Source organism: Schistocerca nitens, chromosome 5 (assembly GCF_023898315.1).
Source record: "Schistocerca nitens isolate TAMUIC-IGC-003100 chromosome 5, iqSchNite1.1, whole genome shotgun sequence".
NCBI classification, from domain to species: domain Eukaryota; kingdom Metazoa; phylum Arthropoda; class Insecta; order Orthoptera; family Acrididae; genus Schistocerca; species Schistocerca nitens.
The window spans coordinates 821,297,823-821,321,048 of record NC_064618.1 but is presented as its reverse complement, the minus strand read 5'-3'; the positions used below and the strand labels follow the sequence as shown (position 1 = coordinate 821,321,048).

General features: G+C 39.5%; 1 protein-coding gene across 1 annotated transcript in view; it reads right to left on the bottom strand.

Annotated features, from left to right (window-relative positions):
• Nucleotides 1-23,226, bottom strand: part of LOC126259984 (protein adenylyltransferase Fic-like) — a 91,781-nt gene that overhangs the window by 21,335 nt on the left and 47,220 nt on the right. The window contains exon 3 of the mRNA XM_049957116.1: nucleotides 2,600-2,766. Coding sequence (XP_049813073.1) covers nucleotides 2,600-2,766 — 167 coding nt within the window. The remainder of the gene's footprint in view (nucleotides 1-2,599; nucleotides 2,767-23,226) is intronic.

The window sequence follows — 23,226 nt, the reverse complement described above, 5'->3', positions numbered from 1 at the left end:
CCTAACAAAACTCTACCATCTAGTGAGCAAGATGCATGAGACAGGCGAAATACCCTCAGACTTCAAGAAGAATATAATAATTCCAATCCCAAAGAAAGCAGGTGTTGACAGATGTGAAAATTATCGAACTATCAGTTTAATGAGCCACGGCTGCAAAATACTAACACAAATTCTTTACAGACGAATGGAAAAATGGGTAGAAGCCAACCTTGGGGAAGATTAGTTTGGATTCTGTAGAAATATTGGAACACGTGAGGCAATACTGACCCTACGAGTTATCTTAGAAAATAGATTAAGGAAAGGCAAATCTACGTTTCTAGCATTTGTAGACTTAGAGAAAGCTTTTGACAATGTTGACTGGAATACTCTCTTTCAAATTCTGAAGGTGGCAGGGGTAAAATACAGGGAGTGAAAGGCTATTTACAATTTGTAAAGAAACCAGATGGCAGTTATAAGAGTCGAAGGGAAGCAGTGGTTGGGAAGGGAGTGAGACAGGGATGTAGCCTATACCCGATGTTATTCAATCTGTATATTGAGCAAGTAGTAAAGGAAACAAAAGAAAAATTCGGGGTAGGAATGAAAATCCATGGAGAAGAAATAAAAACTTTGAGATTCATCAATGACATTGCAATTCTTTCAGAGACAGCAAGGGACTTGGAAGAGCAACTGAACGGAATGGACAGTGTCTTGAAAGGAGGATATAAGATGAACATCAACAGAAGCAATATGAGGATAATGGAATGTAGTCGAATTAAATTGGGTGATGCTGCAGGAATTAGATTAGGAAATGAGAGGCTGAAAGTAGTAAATGAGTTTTGCTATTTGGGGGCAAAATAAATGATTATAGTTGAAGTAGAGAGGATATAAAATGTAGACTGTCAATGGCAAGGAAAGCGTTTCTGAGGAAGAGAAATTTGTTAATATTGAGTATAGATTTAAGTGTCAGGAAGTCGTTTCTGAAAGTATTTGTATGGAGTGTAGCCATGTATGGAAGTGAAACGTGGACGATAAATAGTTTAGACAAGAAGAGAATAGAAGCTTTCGAAATGTGGTGCTACAGAAGAATGCTGAAGATTAGATGGGTAGATCACATAACTAATGAGGAGATATTGAATAGAATTGGAGACAGGAGAAGAGAAATTTGTGGCACAACTTGACTAGGAGAAGGGATCGGTTGGTGGGGCATATTCTGAGGCATCAAGGGATCACCAATTTAGTATTGGAGGGCAGTGTGGAGGGTACAAATCGTAGAGGGAGACCAAGAGATGAATACACTAAACAGATTCAGAAGGATGTAGGTTGCAATAGGTACTGGGAGGTGAAGAAGCTTGCACAGGATAGAGTAGCATGGAGAGCTGCATCAAACCAGTCTCAGGACTGAAGACCACAACAACAATGTATAATACTCGGGACAAAATGGAAAACAAAACAACAATTGGCAAGCACTTGGAATGTTGTTTAATTATACTAATACTTGCATGTGGGATTAGCATCCACAACTGGTAAGATAATGAAGGATAAAATCCATGAAGGATAAAATCCATGAAGAATCCCAGGACATGCTGTCTGCTCTGGAAAGACCCTCAGTCACTCAATTAACATGTAGCTGTTTCAACATTTTGTTGATGTAGGACTAGCAACCTTTTATTTCATGAAGAGATTATTACAAATCTGTCACAGATGGTGTACATATATTTGGTGACTAGTTTCAAACCCACTAGTTTGTTCTCAAGCTTGGCCTACTGAGGGTGCACTGAAAGTGCCTGACCTTAATGACAACCATGTTACACTGGCAAATATATGCATCACACAGTGATGGAAGATAAATGTCACAATGTGCATGTGCTTACTATACAAGTCGGAATCAAACTGGCACAAACTTATCACAGATAGAATTCCATGGATGTATCGGTTAGTGCCATAGATTGATGCAAACAACTTGTCTCTCTGTCCAATGAAATACTGCGAACAATGGAAAATTCAGGATGGAATAATGACAAATGCCAGTACAGGAGTTAAGAGTGACATCAGCATAGACTAATTAGAAGGCTAGTGCTTCTGTGTAATTTATCAACATTACAACATTAAAATATAATTAAGAGTACTCATATAATGAATACTGAGTCTATCGATCATTTCTCTCACCTCAAAATTATGGACAGAGCTTATATTCAAGCTAATGCAGTATATATCAGCTCTGGAGCAGTCAATGACCATGACTATTTTTGTACGCTTGAACACTGGACTCTCTTTTTAAGTAATATGTCGCATTTTCTTTATTTGTGTTGTTTGCCTATCCATTTCTCAATTCAAATGCTTGTATCTCCTATTTTCAATTTGCCTTTACCTTAATTTCTCTAACGCAACAGACTCAATATATTTTCTGCAGCAGCTTGTTGCAATGTTAATAGTAAGGTATCTTAAATTAGTCAAACAGTAATAAGAGTACAGATATTATTTGCTTAATACAAGAGTAAAGTAATTGCAAAGATAAACTTATCTTTGCACCTAAATGCATTATTAAGCATAACAGCACAATGTCTGTTCTAGAAGTCACAGGTGTCTGAGACTAAGGTAATAGTAAAAACACAGTTCTTACCTATTAACAAGAGTGGCATTTATATATTTTAAAGCAGCATCAAGTCCTAGAATTTCATTGTGTTCCATAATACTCTTTCCACCAATGGCCATTCTTGTTTCCACAATGGATCGAGTTTGTGACAGTGTCATTGTATTCCCTTCAATGGCAACAGTGTGATATATATGCTGCACAAAAATTGTTACATATTACTTTGTAGACACAGAAACCATCTACAGAAAAATGTACATAAGTGAGACCAACAGATATCATTAAAGACCAACTTTATTCACAAGTAGGGTTTATAATTTTAAAGGATACAAATCTTAGACAGATTCAGGAAAAGCTGTGATTGCTATGCATACTAAAAGGCCAAAACTGAATTTTAATGTAGCATGCTATATAGTCAGATTGCACTGGCTGTGACCGTAATAGGAACATCTGAGTAAGGAGTCCAAAAAATAAGCCAGTTGATGTTTGATATTAATATTGTGTTTTTTGAGTGACAAATGCCACATCTCATGTTGTTTCATGACATTACAACAAAGGGGCTGTCAACATACAAATATGAATATTGCAATTCCCTAAAGCTCAGCTGCACTATTTGTTCACAATATCCTGAATCAGGGACCCCTATAGCAATGCAGTACCTACATATACCACAGGCATTACAAAGTGACTGCCATGCTGTGCCGTCTCATCCCGTGCCATGTCATCCCAAACCAGTAAGAACATCTAGTGCCAGCACAGTGAGATGAAAGTGCAGCTCGTACCCCTCCCCCCTCCACAACACCTCTTCCCCATGGTAACCCTCAGCCCTTGTGCTTGCTTCTTCTGCTGCTTGCACTCTCCTGAGGATTCATCCACAACGCTGTCTTTATGCTAAAGCATCAGAAGTGAAGGCATGATACCTCACTATGATGATAATGAACAGTAAACAGATATAAAAGCTTTGTGAGAATACATTGCTACAGAATTTTTATTATCTTGTTTGCTACACAACTTATTTGCTGTTGATCATAACTCTGCACAATTCTGAAGAAGTACTTCCACTATTTCGACTCAAGGGAGGTATTGGTTGTGGAACTAGGAATTTTAATAACTGGTGAGAAAATAATCCAGTTCATAAACTGCAACTGCCATCTCTGAAAATAATCATTAAACATAAATAACAATACAGTAGATATTAGTCATGAAAGTGCAGACAAAAATCTGAAGTGGGGGAAAGAAACCAGAGAGAGAGAGAGAGAGAGAGAGAGAGAGAGAGAGAGAGAGAGAGAGAGAAGGGAACAAACAGGATGGGAGCCATTCTGCCAAACAAGACATTATTGAGATATACATTCAATTACAAACGTTGTGACTGCACTGGCAGCAGAGGATGAATAGCGTAAAAGTTATTACAATCAAGTATGTACAAAATAACTAAACAGTGGGAGGACTTAGATTTTATCGAGTTTTTTTCTTGTATGGTTTTATGGTTCTATTCTTTTATGGGTAATTCCTGGATGGAATAATAAGTAAAATAAGGGAAAGGCAACCACTCACCTATAGGTAACTGATGTGTAGTGCACAGAAACACATAACTGAAAATCGTATTTACAACAGCTTTAGAACTCTTTCTCTAGTAAAAGTACACACACACACACACACACACATGTACGTGCTAACACAAAACCACAACCACCAGTGCCACACATCAGTCAACTATGTGTGTGTGGTTACCTTTATTTTATGCACAATGGATAGTTATTACAAGATATCTATGAGAGACCCATCTTATCCTACTGTCCTCATGTATACTGGCAGATTTAGTAAGTGGCAAACAAAACTAAATGGCTTTTGTGCCTCAACTACAAATGATTCTTAATTTGATAGCTGTCTTTTTCCTCTTCTATTTCACAGCTATAAAACTTTGGACACTTTCCCAAATTGGTTTCAGAATAGAAGCTCTTGCCATGCAGCAGTTAATGAATCTGTTCAGAATTTGAGCTTTCCAGATCAACACTGCTTAAGTTAATGGTCACATCACAGGAAACTATATTTTGCAGCTTTGTTCAGCTTGCATACTCTTCACTTCTGAGACAGCATGATCCCTAGTTGCTTTAACAAATTGATAATACTTTATTGTTTTTCTGTCTACTGAACATATTCCAAGTTCCAAGAAGTTTTGCTTCACTTAACAGAATAACATAGCTGGTATCTTCTGGAATGCTCACAGTTATATTTTGTTAATAATAACTGTTTCTGATACACATGGCATTTATTTATTTTTCAGAGTAATTTTTTTGGAAAGGGTATATTAACAGGGGTACATGTATACTGTAATTAAGACAGGACTTCGCTTTTGTAACTAAGACAGGACTTGCTTTTCGCTTTTCTACTTGACTGTCCCAATTTTGGCATCATGAAAAGATACAGAAATTCTAGAATGTTTAAGCACATCATCTATTTTTCACTCTGTCTACACATATCATTTTTCAGTGTCAGTTGTATTCATCTCGTAGGTCAGAGGCCATCGTCCAGCAGTATTTAATACATATACACTGTTTAGTTTAGTTGTTTTTTTATGTGCTTCTTTCCAGAGATAATAAGTAACTGTCTATTTACATCTGTTCAGAAGTGTTCATTATTTTTTCTATTTTTCTGCACATTCTGCAAGTATTACTATAATGTGAGCTGATTTTGTAGTCTTGATATGCTTGATGGGTGGATCGGGGGCCTTGTCTAAGATGTGGAAGTGGCTCAGTCAGCATGTACTGTATGCACAGAGTGCAGCCAGCTGCATTTCATGTCTCACGTCAACACTGAGGATGCCTGTTCACATGCTTCCTCTTGGTGTTAGGATAAAGGATAAAGAATACTAGCCTCACCCACAGGATTCATGCACAGCCTGTGATAGCATTATCTCCAAAAATGTACCAACAGTTAGACTCAGCCAACACCACTGTGCGACATAGTAGGCTCAAGTACTATGGGCACCTACAACGAATGAACAATAATAGTCTTACCAATATGATCTTCTCATTGGTTAAAAGCTACAACACTGGAAGCCTGTGGTTTAATGAAGTACTAAAGGACTTGGATTCGGCTTGGATCTCTCATCTTGAGGTAGAAGATCATTCCAAACGTTGTGCTATGGTAGAGTCTTGGACCCCATCACCTGGAATCTCTAAACGTATGGAGCCCCTTCCACAGGAGAAGGAGAAAGGGCTCAAGACATATTGGGAACGAAAGAGAGCATCAAAGAAGAACTAGTCATAAGTGCTCCTTAGTGGGCTGAAATCAATAGTAACTGTCTCCAGAACTGTCTGTGGTTTGCTTGCTGGTTTGTAGTCAGGTGAAATGCTTAAATGAGAGGTTCCACTGAGCTTGTCACAATCTTGGATGGTGATTTATTGATCTGTATTAGCAGATGGAGAATTTTAGGGTCTCACTTAATATGTCAAGCATGTACTACACTCCAGAAACAGTCATTCAGGTGGCAAAAACTGTTTCACCTGCAAACCACTCTGTATACTGAACAGATATTTAGGTATCACACAACCAGGAATCAAGTGCAGATCAGCTGTAGTAGTAGTAGTAGTAGTAGTAGTAGCAGCAGCAGTAGTTGATGATGATGATGATGATGATGATGGATGGCGATGATGACTTCCATCCGAAAAATGCTTTGATGCAGTTCTCCACATTAGTTTATTCTGTGCAAGCCTCATCATCTCTAAATAACTACTGCAACATGCATCCATTTCAACCTACTTACTCCATTCATGGCCAGGTCTCTTTCTACAAGTTTTACCCCTCCATGCTTCCCTCCATTACTAATTTGACTATTCCTTGACACCATACGATGTGTCCTATCAACTGAGCTTTTTTTTAGTCAAGTTGCCCATGAATTTTTTCCCCTGGTTTGATTCAGCATCTCATCATTTGTTACTCAATCTACCCAACTAATCTACAGCTTAATTCTACATCATCATATATGAAAAGTTTCTATCATCTTCTTGTGTGAACTGCTAATCAGCCACATGTCACTTCTGTACAAGGCTACACAAATACATTCAGAAAAGACTTCATGACATTAAATCTATAAAAGATGTAAACAAATCATCTTTTTCAGAAATGATTTCCTTGTTATTACCAGTATGTATTTTATATCCTCTCGACTTTGGCATTCGTCAATTACTTTGTTACCCAAATAGTAAAATTTATATATTGCTCTTAGTGTCTCATTTGATAATGTAATCCCCTAAGCACCATTTGATTTAATTTGCCTACTCCTTTGGTTTAATTTTGTTGATGTTCATCTTATTATCTCTTTTCAAGACACTATACAATCAATTCAAATGCTCTTCAAAGGCCAAAGGCTGTGATGAAACTACAATGTCATTGACAAGATTCAAAGTTTTTGTTTCTTCTCCCTGAAATTCAATTCATATTCAAAATTTCCCAGGGATCTCCATTACTGCTCCATCAATGTACAGATGGAACAACATCAGGGATAGGTTACAATTCTGTCTCACTTCTTTCTCAACAACTGCTTCCCTTTCACGTTCTTCGACTCTCATAACTGCAGTCTGGCCCCATACAAATTGCAGATAATATATATATTTTTTAATCCCTGCACCTTCAAAATTTCAAAGAGTGTAGTCCAATCCTCATTGTCAAATGCTTTCTCCAATCTACAAATGCTATAAAAAGAGGTATGCATCCCTTCGACTTATAAGTTGTTGGGTTAGTATTGTGTCACGTCTTACTGCATTTCTCTGGAACCCACAGTGATCTTCCACAAGGTTGCAGCTCTAGCAGCTTTTCCATCCTTCTGTAAATAATGTAGATAACAATAAAATTGAAGAAGTGACAAAGTGACCTGTCGCACAAGCATTTTTAGAACCACTGAATGATGATCGCCATTACAAAATGTTTATTTTCATAATGAATTAGATACTCTAAAGTTGGATGTATGTTTTATTAATGCACATATATCCTCAGATGGATGCACACAGTGTATTTGCAAGCTGGGACAACAATAAGCATCATACAATGTTCACAGCACCTGCTGGTTGATAAGTTTATTCCACGTAATCGGTTCTTGCCTTGGAGATAATAGTGCATACCACAGAGAAAGAGCAGCTGTGACATCATGGGGCCAAGAGAAAACATGTCATATGGATAAATTCGACTGAAATCTGTTAAATAAGGCAGGATGTTTTTGGACTTTGTCCTTACCAATGTCCTTGGATGTTCTGCTTAATGTGACAATTTGTAACACATAGTTATTGTAAACAAGAGTACAATATATGACATATTAATGAGAAGCCTCACATTTACTTCAAGAGGTGGATGTTGGACCTGTACTCTCAAATTCTAGCAGTAACTGCAGCACTTCGAGAAAAGATGTTTGATCGGAAGAGACTGGAGGGTGTGCTGAAGTAATAAGGTGAACAACATTAAATATCAGGAAGTCTTAGCTCCCAATTAGACTTTACTTCACCAGCAGAACATCACAATAATTATTGTCAGTATATTATGAAGAGGACTTATGTATAAAATGATCGTTCAGTAGCATTCACATCTGTCAGCACCTGCTTTCTTTGGAACTGGAATTACTGCATTCTTTTTAAAATCTGTGGGTATTTTCTTTGTCTCATATATCTTGCACTCCAGATGCAGTAATTTTGTCATGTCTGGCTCTCCCTTGGATCTCCATAAATCTGAGGGAATGTCATCTACTCCAGCCTTGTTTCCACTTAGATGTTTCAGAGCTGGGTCAAATTCTGCTCACAGTATTGTATCTCCCACCTTCTCTTAACCCACTTCTGTTTCTCCACCACCACCTCCTCCTCTTTCTATAGTATTGTCCTCAAGTTTGCTTCTCTTATATTCACCCTCTTCTTCTTCCCCCTCCTCCTCCTGCTCCTCCTCCTCCTCTTTTCATTTGGGACTACTTAGGACCACAAGGCGCTCTGACTCTTTACACTGTTCTTGTTTTTATTCTTTGTCCAGAAAGCTTTCCTTTTCTGGCAGTGAACAAACTTCCTCTCCACTGTCCACTTTGGTCTTCTGGTTCAAGTGCTCTTTTTGCTTGTAAGAGACACTGGGAGTAGCCCTTGTAGAGTGATATGCCAGAACCTGGACCAGTCCTGTATTGTATTTAGCAGGATTTCAAGTTACTCCCGCTGCAGTGATCCATTCTTGGAAGCTTTCCCTCTACCTGTTATGGGGAAGATCCTGTACATGAGTCTGCAGGGATTAATTTGGGTCAAATGTCCATAGAAGTCTTTTCCTCATAAATGTGATTATGTCTTCTTGCAGATGGTACAACTCACTGCTGTGTCTAATCCTATAAAAGCTATCCTCTTCTCTTACTGGTCCTGGTACTGTCCTTATCATTTTCCATTCCTTGAGCTCCAGTTTTTTGAGTGGACTGTTCTTGTTTATCAAGAGGCATTTGGTAGCATAAAATATGAAGGGCCTTACTACTGATCTGTAATGTTTGAGTTTAAGGCTCTTGGAAAGGTACATGGAGTGTAAATACTCTTACAGGAGAGGTAGAGCGTCTCCAACTTGGCACATGAGGTATGAGATATCTATTGCCAAGTTCTCACTTTCATTTGCTGAAATACACTCTGCTAAACTCTTGACTGCTGGGACTTTATAAATGGTGGTGTCTTCTACTGGAACTGCTGATGGGGCTTCCTTTATGTTAGCAATGAACTCAATTTTTTGTATACTGACCTCCAAACTAGTCTTAGATGCTATACTGTACAGGCTCTCCAGTTGAGTAGCCTCCTCTATACTGATGGCTAACAAGACAATGTCATCCACAAAGGCTAGGCACAGTACACTGAGGTTATCTTTCTTGCATCCAATCTTCATTTCAGCTCCTGATGGTAGTGTGTAATCTTCTCCAGTGAGCAATTGAGGAGCATGCTTGAGAAGACATCACCTTGTCTAACTCCTGTTTGAATGGTGAAACTCTCAGAGAGCTCTCCTCTAAATTCTACTTTTTGGTGTGTTATTTTCTTAGGGTGGTCCAGAGGGTGCTGTCCTCCTCGCTCAGTCATAGGATGTCTAACTTTGATGTCTTAGAGGTTTTTGTAGTGTTAGGTGCTCTCAATGCTTATAGGTTGGCCTTTACTAGGAAGAAATAATGGTCTGAGTCTATGTTAGCTCCTCAGTGTGGCTTGTAAGCAGAGTGTGGAGTGTGGTTTGTAAAGTGCCAAGAGAAACACAGGAAAGGAGAGAAAGAAGGATGGACATTGAGTATAGTAATGTATTAGAAAATAGTAACAAAGGAAAACAGCACTAGGTTAGGAACAGGATGGAATGCAACAATATTATGAAAGGAAAGTTGCCACTCGCCATATAATGGAGATGCTGAGTCGCAGATAGGCACAACAAAAAGACTCACAAATAAGCTTTTGGCCAGCAAGGCCTTCGTCAAAAATACATCACACACACACACACACACACACACACACACACACACAAATGACTGCAGTCTCTGGCAACTGAAGCCACACTGCAAGCAGCAGCACCAGTGCATGATGGGAGTAGCGACTGGGTAGGCGTAAGGAGGAGGCTGGGGTGAGGAGGGGGACAGATAGTAGGGTAGGGAGGGGGACAGTGAAGTGCTGATAGGGAGTGGGCATTGGCAAGGTGGAAAGAGAGTAGGGTAGACGGTGGGCAGGGGGAACAGGAAAAGGGCTGGATGGGTGACAACAATGACTAACTAAGGTTGAGGCCAGGAGGGTTATGGGAACATAGGTTATATTGTAGGGAAAGTTCCACCTGTGCAGTTCACAAAAACTGGTGGTGGTGGGAAGGATCCATATGGCACAGGTTGTGAAGCACTCACTGAAATGAAGGATGTCGTGTTGGGCAGCGTGCTCTGCAACAGGGTGGTCCACTTCTTTCTTGAGCACAGTTTGTCAGTGTCTATTTATGCAGACAGACAGCTTATTGGTTCTCATGCACACATAGAAAGCAGCACAGTGGTTGCAGCTTAGCTTGTAGATAACATGACTGGTTTCACAGGTAGCCCTACATTTGATGGGACAGGTGACGTTTCCGACCGAACTGGAGTAGGTGGTTGTGGGAGGATGTGATCTCCAATCATTCCTCAAATCCTTAGGCCTATCCCAGAACCTCTCCCTGGAGTCCATCTCTCCTCTCACCCCTACCATTCCCCACACTCCTAACTTCTACATGCTTCCTGAAGTCCATTAACCCAATCACTCAGGATGCCCCACATTGTGGCCAGTTACTGTGCCCCCACTGAGAGCATCTCTGCTCTCATAGACCAACACCTTCAACCTATTACCACAAACATACCCTCCTATATAAAACATACCAACCATTTCCTCCACCGACTCTCCACAGTTCACGACCCTTTACCATATGGTGCTCTGCCCATCACTATAGATGCCACATCCCTTACACTAACATCCTGAATGCCCATAACCTTACCGCTATTGAACACTACCTTTCCAACACCCAATGGTTTCCAAACCAACAACCTCCTTCCTAGTCGCCATGACCAACTATACCCACACCCACAATTACTTCTCCTTCTAAGGCATTACCCACAAACAAATCCGGGGTATAGCTATGGGTACCACATGGCACCATTCTATGCCAACCTATTCATGGGTCATCTAGAGGAATACTTCCTAAACGCCCAGAATCCTAACTCCTCACCTGGTTAAGATTAACTGATGACATCTTTGCCATCTGGATTGAGGGTGAGGATACCCTATAGACATTCCTCCAGTACCTCAACAGCTTCTCCCCCATTTGCTTCACCTGGTCCTACTCAACCCAACAAGCAACCTTCCTAGATGTTCACCTCCACCTCAGAGATGGCTACATCAACACTTCTGTCCATATCAAACCTAGTACCAATCAGCAATACCTGCACTTCAACAGCTGCCACCTGTTCTATACCAAGAAGTCTCTTCCATACAGCCTATCCAGCCAAGATCATCGCATATGCAGTGATGACGGTCCATCTCAAAATATATGAGAGTCTCACTAAAGCCTTCACAGACCATAATTGTCATCCCAACCTTGTACAAAAACAAAAATGCTGTGCCTTATCTTCCCAGTCTCCCTCCACCTCCCACAGAGAAGCATTCCCCTCGTAGCTCAGTACCATCCAGGACTGGAGCAACTGAACTACATTCTCCACCAGGCTTTCGGTTACCTCTCGTCATGACCCTGAGATGAGAAATGTCCTGCCTATTATCCTTGCCACCCCTCCCACAGTGGTATTCTGCTGTCCACAGAACCTACTCAATATACTTGTCCATCCCTACACAACTCCTGCTCCCAACCCTCTATCTCATGGCTCAGATCCCTGTAATAGACCTAGATGCAAGACCTGTCCAATACATCCTCCCACCACCACCTGCTCCAATCCAGTCACAAACATCACCTATCCTGTTAAAGGGAGGACAACCTGTGAAACCAGTCGTGTTATCTACAAGCTCCAATCCAGTCACAAACATCACCTATCCTGTTAAAGGGAGGACAACCTGTGAAACCAGTCGTGTTATCTACAAGCTGCATCTACTGTGCTGAATTCTATGTGGGCATGGCAACCAACAAACTGTCTATCCACGTGAACAGCCTCCGACGAGCTCTGCCCAAGAAACAAGTGGACTACCATGTTGCAGAGCATGCTGCCCACAAAGACATCATTCATTTCAATGAATGCTTCACAGCTTGTGCCATATGGTTTCTTCCCACCTTTTCTGAATTGCACAGGTGGAAACTTTCCCCACAATATCCTACGTTCCTGTAACCCTTCTGCCCTCAACCTTCATTAATCATTGTCCTCAGTCATCCAGCCCCTCCCTTGTTCCCATTCCAGCACTACACAACTCCATTCCACCATCACACCGAGTCTTTTTACTTCTTTCCTTTTCCGCTGTCCCCGACCCCCCTGCACCTCTCCCCTGCCCCCCCCCCCCCCCATCTAACCTCCTGAATGCACATAGCTGCCATTCTATTTCTGCACCTTGTCTCTGCCTGCTCCCCAGTAGCACTTCAATATCCCCCAACCTTACCCCACTATCTAGTGCTGCTGCCCGCAGTGTGGTTTCAGTTGTCAGAGATTGCAGGTAGGTGTGTGTGTGTGTGTGTGTGTGTGTGTGTGTGTGTGTGTGTGTGTGTGCGCGTGTGTGTGTGCGTGTGAGAGAGACAAAAACTTTGTATACACACACAAATTAATAACGTAAAATAGGATGCAATAAGTGATACTCTGTTCAGCACTTCACATCTATGTTTCATATTAGCACTGATTGACATATATATATATATATATATATATATATATATATATATATATATCTTCTAATTATCAATGTGGATGTAATAGTCAAATCATCTACACACATAGTCTAATTGACAAATAAGGTACATGCTATGATACAGCCACAGCTTACAATTTACGATAAGAAAAATAATTAATTTTTTACAATGTAATGTAATTATATAGATCAAAACTCTACTCACCATGTGGCGACAGAAGAACACGTATATAAAAAAAAGTTTTACTTATGCAAGCTTTAGAAGCCAGTGGCTGCTCCTTCCAGCAGAAGCATGTAAGGGGAAGGAAGAGGGGAGCGGAGAAGGAAAAAGACTGGAGAGGTTTAGGAAAAGGTTTAAAGTTCGGCGAAGTCACCCAGAACCCGGGGTCAAGGGAAACTTACCATCCTTTTCCTTCACCCCTCTTGCTTACCCTTAACCCTTCTGCTGGAAGAAGGAGCCATTCACTCTGAAAGCTTGATACATGAAACCTTTGTTTATGTGTGTGTTCTCCTGCTACCACTTGGTGAGTAGATTTTTCATCCATCTAATAGCTTATTTTTAGGTAATTAGCTCTCCTGTTCAAGCTACATAAATTTATGATTTCACTATTTATGTTCAGATGCTCTTGTTTCTTTTACACATCCTTTTCATTATACCTTGGATTGCTGTATACATATTTTTATAAGTGGCTGTAGGATATTTTTATGTGTAATGTAAAATGTTTTCTTTTGACAGATCAGATTTATACCTTTAATTACTTACAGAGACTTGACATTTGGGCTCTGCTAACCTGATCGATAAATATTGTAAGGTTGGATTACTGACAGTTTTGGAGAATGAAGTTTGTTAGTGGTAGATCCCTGACAGATAGGCACTGCGATTGTGATTTTGTATATAGATACTACTTGACATTTTGTTCACATATGGATTTATAAAGGATCAATATGGGAAAATACTGACCAACAAAAGTGACATACAAAACAGATAGAAGACATACTTTTCACAACTTCTCAACTGCAACGACCCACACGCTTACTTTAAATTGGAAGAACCTGATACAATTGATACAGCTGATACAGTTACTACCCCATCAGTAAATGAAATACAGAAAGCAATAAAGAAATTAAAGAATAACAAGGCTTGTGGCGAGGACAAGATATACGCTGAGTTATTAAAGAATGGAGGCCCACAACTGGAATTAGAAATACTGCTGTTAATAGAAACAATTTGGGAGACAGAAACCATTTCTGCAGATTGGTAAAACTGCAATTGTGTGCCCCATATTTAAGAAGAATGATCCACTAGTTTGTGAAAACTACAGAGGAATTGCCTTACTGGATGTCACCTACAAAATCTTATCGAGCTGCCTATTAAACAGGCTGATACCAATAACAGAACTGATTGGGGACTACCAATGCGGTTTCTGCAGAAACAGATCCACGTTAGATCACTTATTCGCCCTAAGACAAGTAACTGAGAAGGTGTGGGAATTCAATGTAGATGTCCACATATTATTCGTAGATTTTAAAAAGGCCTGTGAAGCATACACCAACAGACACTCCTAAATATAATGAAGGAATTTGAAATACCATCAAAATTAATCAGATTAGTTAAAACGTTTATAGATGAAACTTTATGTCGCATAAAGACACCAGTAGGAGAAACTGAAGATTTTAAGGTGTACACTGGACTGAGACAAGGGGATGCCATTTCACCTATTTTATTTAACCTTGTCCTAGAGAAGATTGATAGAGAATTTTCTAAAACCAGTCCACAAGGGATCCAGCTACAGGATGTGAATATTACAAGACTTGCCTATGCATATGATGTAGCACTAATAAGTAGTTCCAAAAGAGAATTAATCAGAATGATGAAAAATTACTACAAAAGTGCTGAGAAAACAGGATTAAATGTTAATGAAGAATAGACAGAATACCTAGCCATAAGTAAGAAAACCAGAAAAGATGCACCTCTGACTGTAGATCACTTCAAGTACCAAGGAAGTCTTTTTAGTAATAACAACAGAACAGATATAGAAATAGATGCCCGTTTATCAACAGCAAACAATACACTGTTTAGTTTCATAAAAATTCTAAGAAAAAGATCACTTAGCAGTAACTTCAAAATCCACTTATATCAATCGACCATTATACCTGTGATGTTAAATGGATGTGAAACATTAATATTTAGAAAGAAAGATGAAGAGAAACTGTTAATATTTGAAAGAAAAGTACTAAGGAAAATTTTTGGACTGGTATACGACAAAAATAACATGGAATGGAGAATAAGAAGAAATGAAGAATTAAGAGATCTGTACAAACATTGTAACATTGTCAAAGTACTCAAGAGGAGAAGGTTGAATTGGGCAGGCCATATAGCAAGAATGAGAGAGAATAGACTACCTAGAATGGCATTCAGCAGAACAATAGATGGAACGAGAGGAAGAGGGAGACCCAGAATCAGATGGCGGGATAACATTCGGGAGGACACAACTAGGATGAACAGCAGCAGCAACTGGACAAACAGCGCATTGGACAGGCAGAAGTGGAAGAGGCTCATAGAGCAGGCGTATGGTCGATAAGGCCTTTGCCACATGTAAAGTAAAGTAAAGTATGGCTTAATGTAAGAGAGAATGTTATTACTGTTTAAGTGTACATGCTCTTGGTCTCTCTCCATATATTTCTCATTATATTTTACATAATACCAATGAATGAAACATTTTTGTGTGACACCATCATATGTGATTTAAATCTAGTTTCTGTTGGTACATTATATTTATCTTTCAGTTTTGTACTTAAGACTTGACATTGATCCATTTTTGTTATAAAATCTTCATGTCATTTTCAGTTTAGTCAAACTGTTTTATGCAAGACATAATAATAAAGGTACTTGATCATTCGGATTTTATGCTACATGGAATCCCTGGAGGGAATGCGATCTTCTTTTTGAGAAACATTATTGAGAAAATTTAGACAATTGGCATTTGAAACTGACTGCTGAACGATTCTACTGCCACCAACATACATCACGTATGAGGACAACAAAGATAAGATACGGAAATTAGGGATCATAAGAGGGGTACAGACACTCGTTTTTCCCTCACTCTATTTGCGAGTGGAAGAGGAGGGGAAATGACAAGTAGTGGTACAGGCTACCCTCTACCATGCACCATATGATGGCTTGTGGAGTATCTATGTAGATGTACACTGCTTTTACTATTTGGTAAGATTTCAATATGATGTGTTAGGATGTTGGCTTACATGCCCAAGTATTTTTCTTTTTAACAGACCTATGCATAGGTGTGGAATCAAGACCAAATTTTAGCTTATGGCTGATACTGATTATTTTCCAGATGTTTTACTTGATTAAGACATACTGTCAGTATGACAAATTTTTTTTTATTTTTATAACACTATTTTTATTACACTCCTTTTGACGTGTATAAAAATGATGTATAAGATAACTGCATATTATCACAACCCTTGTTTGACCTCTTCTTCTTCTTCAGTAGAGCTTCAGCCCTGGATGAGCCTTGGCTTCTTCACTGATATTCCTCCACACTTCTTAGGTATCTGCTGCTCTTTTCCACCCCTGGACTCCCATACTGGTGAGATCCACTATTATGTCATCAATTGTTTGACTAATACCTCATTTTTCCACTGATTGTGTACCTCTCTGTAAGGATATTATGTAGTACTTTATTCATATGACCTTTGGCTTAGCTTAGTGACCTTTTAGATTGCACTTAAAATATGGACTATCAGTAGTCAACTTCTTGCTGTTTGAGACAGTGTCGTAACGCTGAGTACTAATGTTTCTTAAATTTTTCATGTCATTCAGTGTTTTTCATGCCACATTTAAAATCATGAATGTCGTGTGATGTTGCCTCTGTAAAAGATATTTTCTGTAAGTATTTAAATTCTTTGATAATGATTTCCTGGGTAAATTGTATTTTGGTTTCAAATTTTGCTATTTTCTGTTGCTTTCATTTAAAGTGTATAGCACTGCAAAAATGAAATTATGACCAAAGTTGGTCATGAACAAACTGACTAACAAGCCAGGATTCCAGCCATCATACATTTCAACAAATATGTTGATGCTGTTAATGGCTGACTGAAGAAAATCATCAAATTATGCTCTGTGCAAAATTCTACATGGCTGTTTCTCTTTCATTTCTTTCCCACAGTCCATGCTCTCCAGCAATTTTTCATTCCATTCCTTTTCCTACTACTTAATTCCAGTCACACATTTCAATTAAAGTTTCATCTCCTTTAACTATTTCAAATTTCCTTTATCTCATCATACATTCTCTCAGTCTCTTAATCATCAGTGGAGCTAGGTGGCATGTAAATTTGATCAATAGTGATGGGTGTCGGCCTTATGCCCATCTTGCATAGTATAATGCATTTGGCATGCTGGTTATAGTTGCTTACAGACATTACTACTTGCTTATTCATTATTAGACCTACTACCACATTGTATTGGATTTGGTGTTGATAACCCTTTTCTGACCTGACCAGTAGGTCTGTTCCTCATGCTACCACACTTTGCCAATCCCCACTATATTTGACTTCAATCTATCCATTGCCCTTTTTAAATTCTTTTAACCTCACAGCCCAACTAAGGGTTCTAAAATTCCGTGCTCCAACCCACGACACCAGTTTTGTTTTTCTTGATTGCTACATCCTTCTCTGCAGCCATGCCTGCAGATCAGAATGGGAGATTATTTTACCTCTGGATTATTTTACCCAAGTTGATTCCACTTTTATTCCACCATGTAGTAGAGCTCCGAGCCCTAAGAAAAAAATAACAGCTTTGGTTTCATCTTGCTTTCAGCTGTCTCAGCACCAGCATCAGCACAGCTAGGCCAAGTTGCCTAATGTTACAAGGCCATATTGGACAATTGGCCAGACTACGGAAAAGTCTGTTACCCCTGTTCAGGAACCCCCTGTTTGTTTGGTCTCTCTATTGGTACCCCACTGTTGTGGTTGCACCTATGGCATGGCAGCCTGTATCACTGAGGCACTTCGCTTCCCTCATCATCTTGTTCCATGGTTCATTGAGGGCTACAGTAATTGTGATATGGAATAAGTATCATCTTAGATCAGAAAAAGAACATTCAGGGTACTGTCCCATAACGAAGGTCACTCATTAACAGTAACACCACACATTTAATACTAGTAACAGAAAGTTGGCTGAAATTCAAAGTAAGTATCAATGAAATATTAACTGTGGAATGCAGTTTATCACGAAAGGGTAGGATGCGTACCAATGGTGGGGATGTATTTACTGCTGCGCAAAACATTAATTTCTAATGAGATAAAGACAGAATCAAAATGCAAGGCAGCCAAGTGAAAATAAACAGATAATACAAGCTTAAAATAGTAATTGGTTATTATTACATCAAGTATCAAAGTGGTGAAATATTTCTGAGTATGCCTGGAAAATGTCGTTAATTACCTTCCCAATCATGCGACAGTGATAAGGGGAGATTCCACTCTGCCACCTATAGACAAGGAGACAAAGGCAAGGACGAAGAATCTTATGATGCCGTACTAACTGTATTTTCTGAAATTTACTCGAAGCAGTTGATGAGAAAGCTCACCCTTTAGGGAAACTTACTGATTTGTTAGTAACAAAAAGGCTCAAACTTCTCAATTTGATGAACACAGAGTCAGGAATCACTGTCTACAAAGCTGTTGTAGCATCACTGATCACAAGAACTGAATGAAATTTGAGGCAGAAGGATACTTCTAATTAACAAGTTGTGGTGTTACATATCACTCTGGAAGAGCACTGTGCCTTACTGATAAATGATGCTTGTAAAAGAGAAAAATAATAAAACAAATGATTAAACAGGACAGCACAACTACAGTCTGGATTTATTATTTAGTTTTATGTGCAGAACCAGCAAAATGGGCAATGTATGTCTTCAAGATGGAAACTTTGCGAGAGGAGGTACCTGTGTGGGTGCTATGTATATACTTCATAAATTGGTGGCCTACAATGGAGTGGAATACTGTCCTGAGAATAAACTGAGGCACATATAACAATGACTGCATTCTGTGCAATACAAATAAGTTAAGCTGTCACTCCTTGATCTGTCAATTCTAGCCATGAATTCAGAAATTTTAGCAATGTTCTCCACTATAATAAGAAGTTCAACTACTGATAAAAACACACACTAATATCCAACAAAAATGAATCAACTACTGATGAATATTTATTTATTTATTTGTGTGTGTGTGTGTGTGTGTGTGTGTGTGTGTGTGTGTGTGTGTGTGTGTGTTAAGGGTGCTGCACAATGAGGTTGTCAGTATCCTTAAGGAATCAGTAGAAACAAATGTGGTTGAAATGGAGGAAACACGATAAAACTGGATAAAAATCAGTCAAAGATAAAACAGTGCTCATTTTTACCCAGTCTCATCCATTATCATCTCACACCAAGGAAGATAGAATTAAAAATGTTCATATGTTCTAAAGCCGTGAAGTAAAACTAAGGAAGACAAGTTGTTGTTGTTGTGGTCTTCAGTCCTGAGATTGGTTTGATGCAGCTCTCCATGCTACTCTATCCTGTGCAACCTTCTCCATCTCCCAGTACCTACTGCAACCTACATTCTTCTGAATCTGCTTAGTGTATTCATCTCTTGGTCTCCCTCTACGATTTTTACCCTCCACGCTGCCCTCCAATGCTAAATTTGTGATCCCTTAACGCCTCAAAACATGTCCTACCAACCGATCCCTTCTTCTAGTCAAGTTGTGCCACAAACTTCTCTTCTCCCCAATCCTATTCAATACCTCCTCATTAGTTACGTGATCTACCCACCTTATCTTCAGCATTCTTCTGTAGCACCACATTTCGAAAGCTTCTATTCTCTTCTTGTCCAAACTGGTTATCGTCCATGTTTCACTTCCATACATGGCTACACTCCATACAAATACTTTCAGAAACGACTTCCTGACACTTAAATCTATACTCGATGTTAACAAATTTCTCTTCTTCAGAAACGATTTCCTTGCCATTGCCAGTCTACATTTTATATCCTCTCTACTTCGACCATCATCAGTTATTTTGCTCCCCAAATAGCAAAACTCCTTTACTACTTTAAGTGTCTCATTTCCTAATCTAATTCCCTCAGCATCACCCGATTTAATTTGACTACATTCCATTATCCTCGTTTTGCTTTTGTTGATGTTCATCTTATATCCTCCTTTCAAGACACTGTCCATTCCGTTCAACTGCTCTTCCAAGTCCTTTGCTGTCTCTGACAGAATTACAATGTCATCGGCGAACCCCAAAGTTTTTACTTCTTCTCCATCAATTTTAATACCTACTCCGAATTTTTCTTTTGTTTCCTTTACTGCTTGCTCAATATATAGATTGAATAACATCGGGGAGAGGCTACAACCCTGTCTCACTCCCTTCCCAACCACTGCTTCCCTTTCATGCCCCTCGACTCTTATAACTGCCATCTCGTTTCTGTACAAATTGTAAATAGCCTTTCGCTCCCTGTATTTTACCCCTGCCACCTTCAGAATTTGAAAGAGAGTATTCCAGTTAACGTTGTCAAAAGCTTTCTCTAAGTCTACAAATGCTAGAAACGTAGGTTTGCCTTTCCTTCATCTGTCTTCTAAGATAAGTCGTAAGGTTAGTATTGCCTCACGTGTTCCAACATTTCTACGGAATCCAAACTGATCTTCCCCGAGGTCCGCTTTTACCAGTTTTTCTATTCGTCTGTAAAGAATTCGCGTTAGTATTTTGCAGCTGTGACTTATTAAACTGATAGTTCGGTAATTTTCACATCTGTCAACACCTGCTTTCTTTGGGATTGGAATTATTATATTCTTCTTGAAGTCTGTGGGTATTTCGCCTGTCTCATACATCTTGCTCACCAGATGGTAGAGTTTTGTCATGACTGGCTCTCCCAAGGCTGTCAGTAGTTCTAATGGAATGTTGTCTACTCCCGGGGCCTTGTTTTGACTCAGGTCTTTCAGTGCTCTGTCAAACTCTTCACGCAGTATCTTATCTCCCATTTCGTCTTCATCTACATCCTCTTCCATTTCCATAATATTGTCCTCAAGTACATCGCCCTTGTATAAACCCTCTATATACTCCTTCCACCTTTCTGCCTTCCCTTCTTTGCTTAGAACTGGGTTGCCATCTGAGCTCTTGATATTCATACAAGTGGTTCTCTTCTCTCCAAAGGTCTCTTTAATTTTCCTGTAGGCAGTATCTATCTTACCCCTAGTGAGACAAGCCTCTACATCCTTACATTTGTCCTCTAGCCATCCCTGCTTAGCCATTTTGCACTTCCTGTCGATCTCGTTTTAGAGACGTTTGTATTCCTTTTTGCCTGCTTCATTTACTGCATTTTTATATTTTCTCCTTTCATCAATTAAATTCAATATTACTTCTGTTACCCAAGGATTTCTACTAGCCCTGGTCTTTTTACCTACTTGATCCTCTGCTGCCTTCACTACTTCATCCCTCAGAGCTACCCATTCTTCTTCTACTGTATTTCTTTCCCCCATTCCTGTCAATTGTTCCCTTATGCTCTCCCTGAAACTCTCCACAACCTCTGGTTCTTTCAGTTTATCCAGGTCCCATCTCCTTAAATTCCCACCTTTTTGCAGTTTCTTCAGTTTCAATCTGCAGTTCATAACCAATAGATTGTGGTCAGAATCCACATCTGCCCCTGGAAATGTCTTACAATTTAAAACCTGGTTCCTAAATCTCTGTCAAGAGTGAACCTAAAACAGATTCACAGGAATGTGTAGCTGGCTGTTCATTTAGCAAAAATGTGGATGGACCAGCCAACCAAACAACACATTAAAACATTGCCCTAAGATTTTCCTGAGCAAATTGAACCATTCACAAAAGCTTAAAAGTCATATCACATTCGTTTCATTGTTAGCTAAAACAGAGGGCAAATCTGTCAGCAATTGACCTGCTGTCTTTTGGTCCAAAAATAAAACACGATCTATTAAACCATGCCACACCTCTTGTTGGAGCAAAAACCCAAGCGTCATAGGCCTGTGGCCTATGTGAAAATGAGAAAGTAGGACCTCATACCACCTGCATGGCTGGAAGGAGGTAGACAGCTGTTGACTTTACTAGACAAGCTTATTACCTGTCATTTCCAGCCAGTCCTCTTCCCATCAATGCATGACTCTGTACCTCAACAGTGAGGCAATGGCATACAGAGGGATGGCACACTGAACTAACTGAGGGTCGCAACACACCTCCTCGGCTGCTGCATCCACCATTTTGTTCCCTACAATACCCATGTGCCCTGGGACCAAGCAGAAGGATACCTCTTTCCCCAGCCTTTGTATTGAAGGAAAGCGTCCTGGAAAATCTGGATTAGTTTACCTGCTGGGTGCAAGCACAGTAGAGAATTAAGGGCACTAAGGGAATCAGATGAGAAAAGAAATTTTGCACTTGAAACATGTTTCATCTTCTCCATGCCTGCTATATTGCATATAATTCCATGTAAAGTCTTGAGGCAGTAGGACCTTGAGGACATGATCAGGGGAAACTAAAGAGCAACTAACAGAGTTTATATCCATCCATAAATACAGATACAGAGTTGTGGTGATCAGTCATCAAATAAAGTATTAAAGACATAAGCAGGAGTGAAACCTCTCCTGTACTGCACTAAACCTAAAATTAATCTGGGCCATTGCAGTAAACAGGGTGGAAAGTGCTTAAAAACCTGAAGTTGGGGTTGTACTTGCTTTACACCAAGTGACTTCTTCATATGCTGCATGTGGATCCCAAATGGGCTTGTTGTTTGTGTGTGATTGGAGTAAAGGTATTCCAGAGACAGAAGAGCAACAGCATGGTATGCAGGTGAATTTGGAGCAGTGAGGAATTTACTGAGCTGCCACACCACGAGGAGCTGCTGTCTACATCTACATCTATATGGGTACTCTGCAAAGTATTACAACAAAGTGCATGGCACAGGGTTTATCGAACCACGATCACAATAATTCTTTATTATTCCAATCTCGAACAGTGTGCAGAAAAAACGAACACCTACATCTTTACGCGCCAGCTCTGATTTTCCTTATTTTATTATGATGATCGTTTTTCCCTATGTAGGTGAGCATCAACAAAATATTTTCACATTCGGAGGAGAAAGTTGGTGACTGAAATATTGTGACAAGATTCTGCTACAACGAAAAATGCCTTTTTTAAATGACGTTCACCCCAAATCCTGTATCGTGTCAGTGACACTCTCTCCCCTATTTCACAATAATACAAAATGTGCTGCTCTTCTTTGAAGTTTCTCAGTTTACTCTGTCAATCCTATCTGGTAAGGATCTCAAACTGC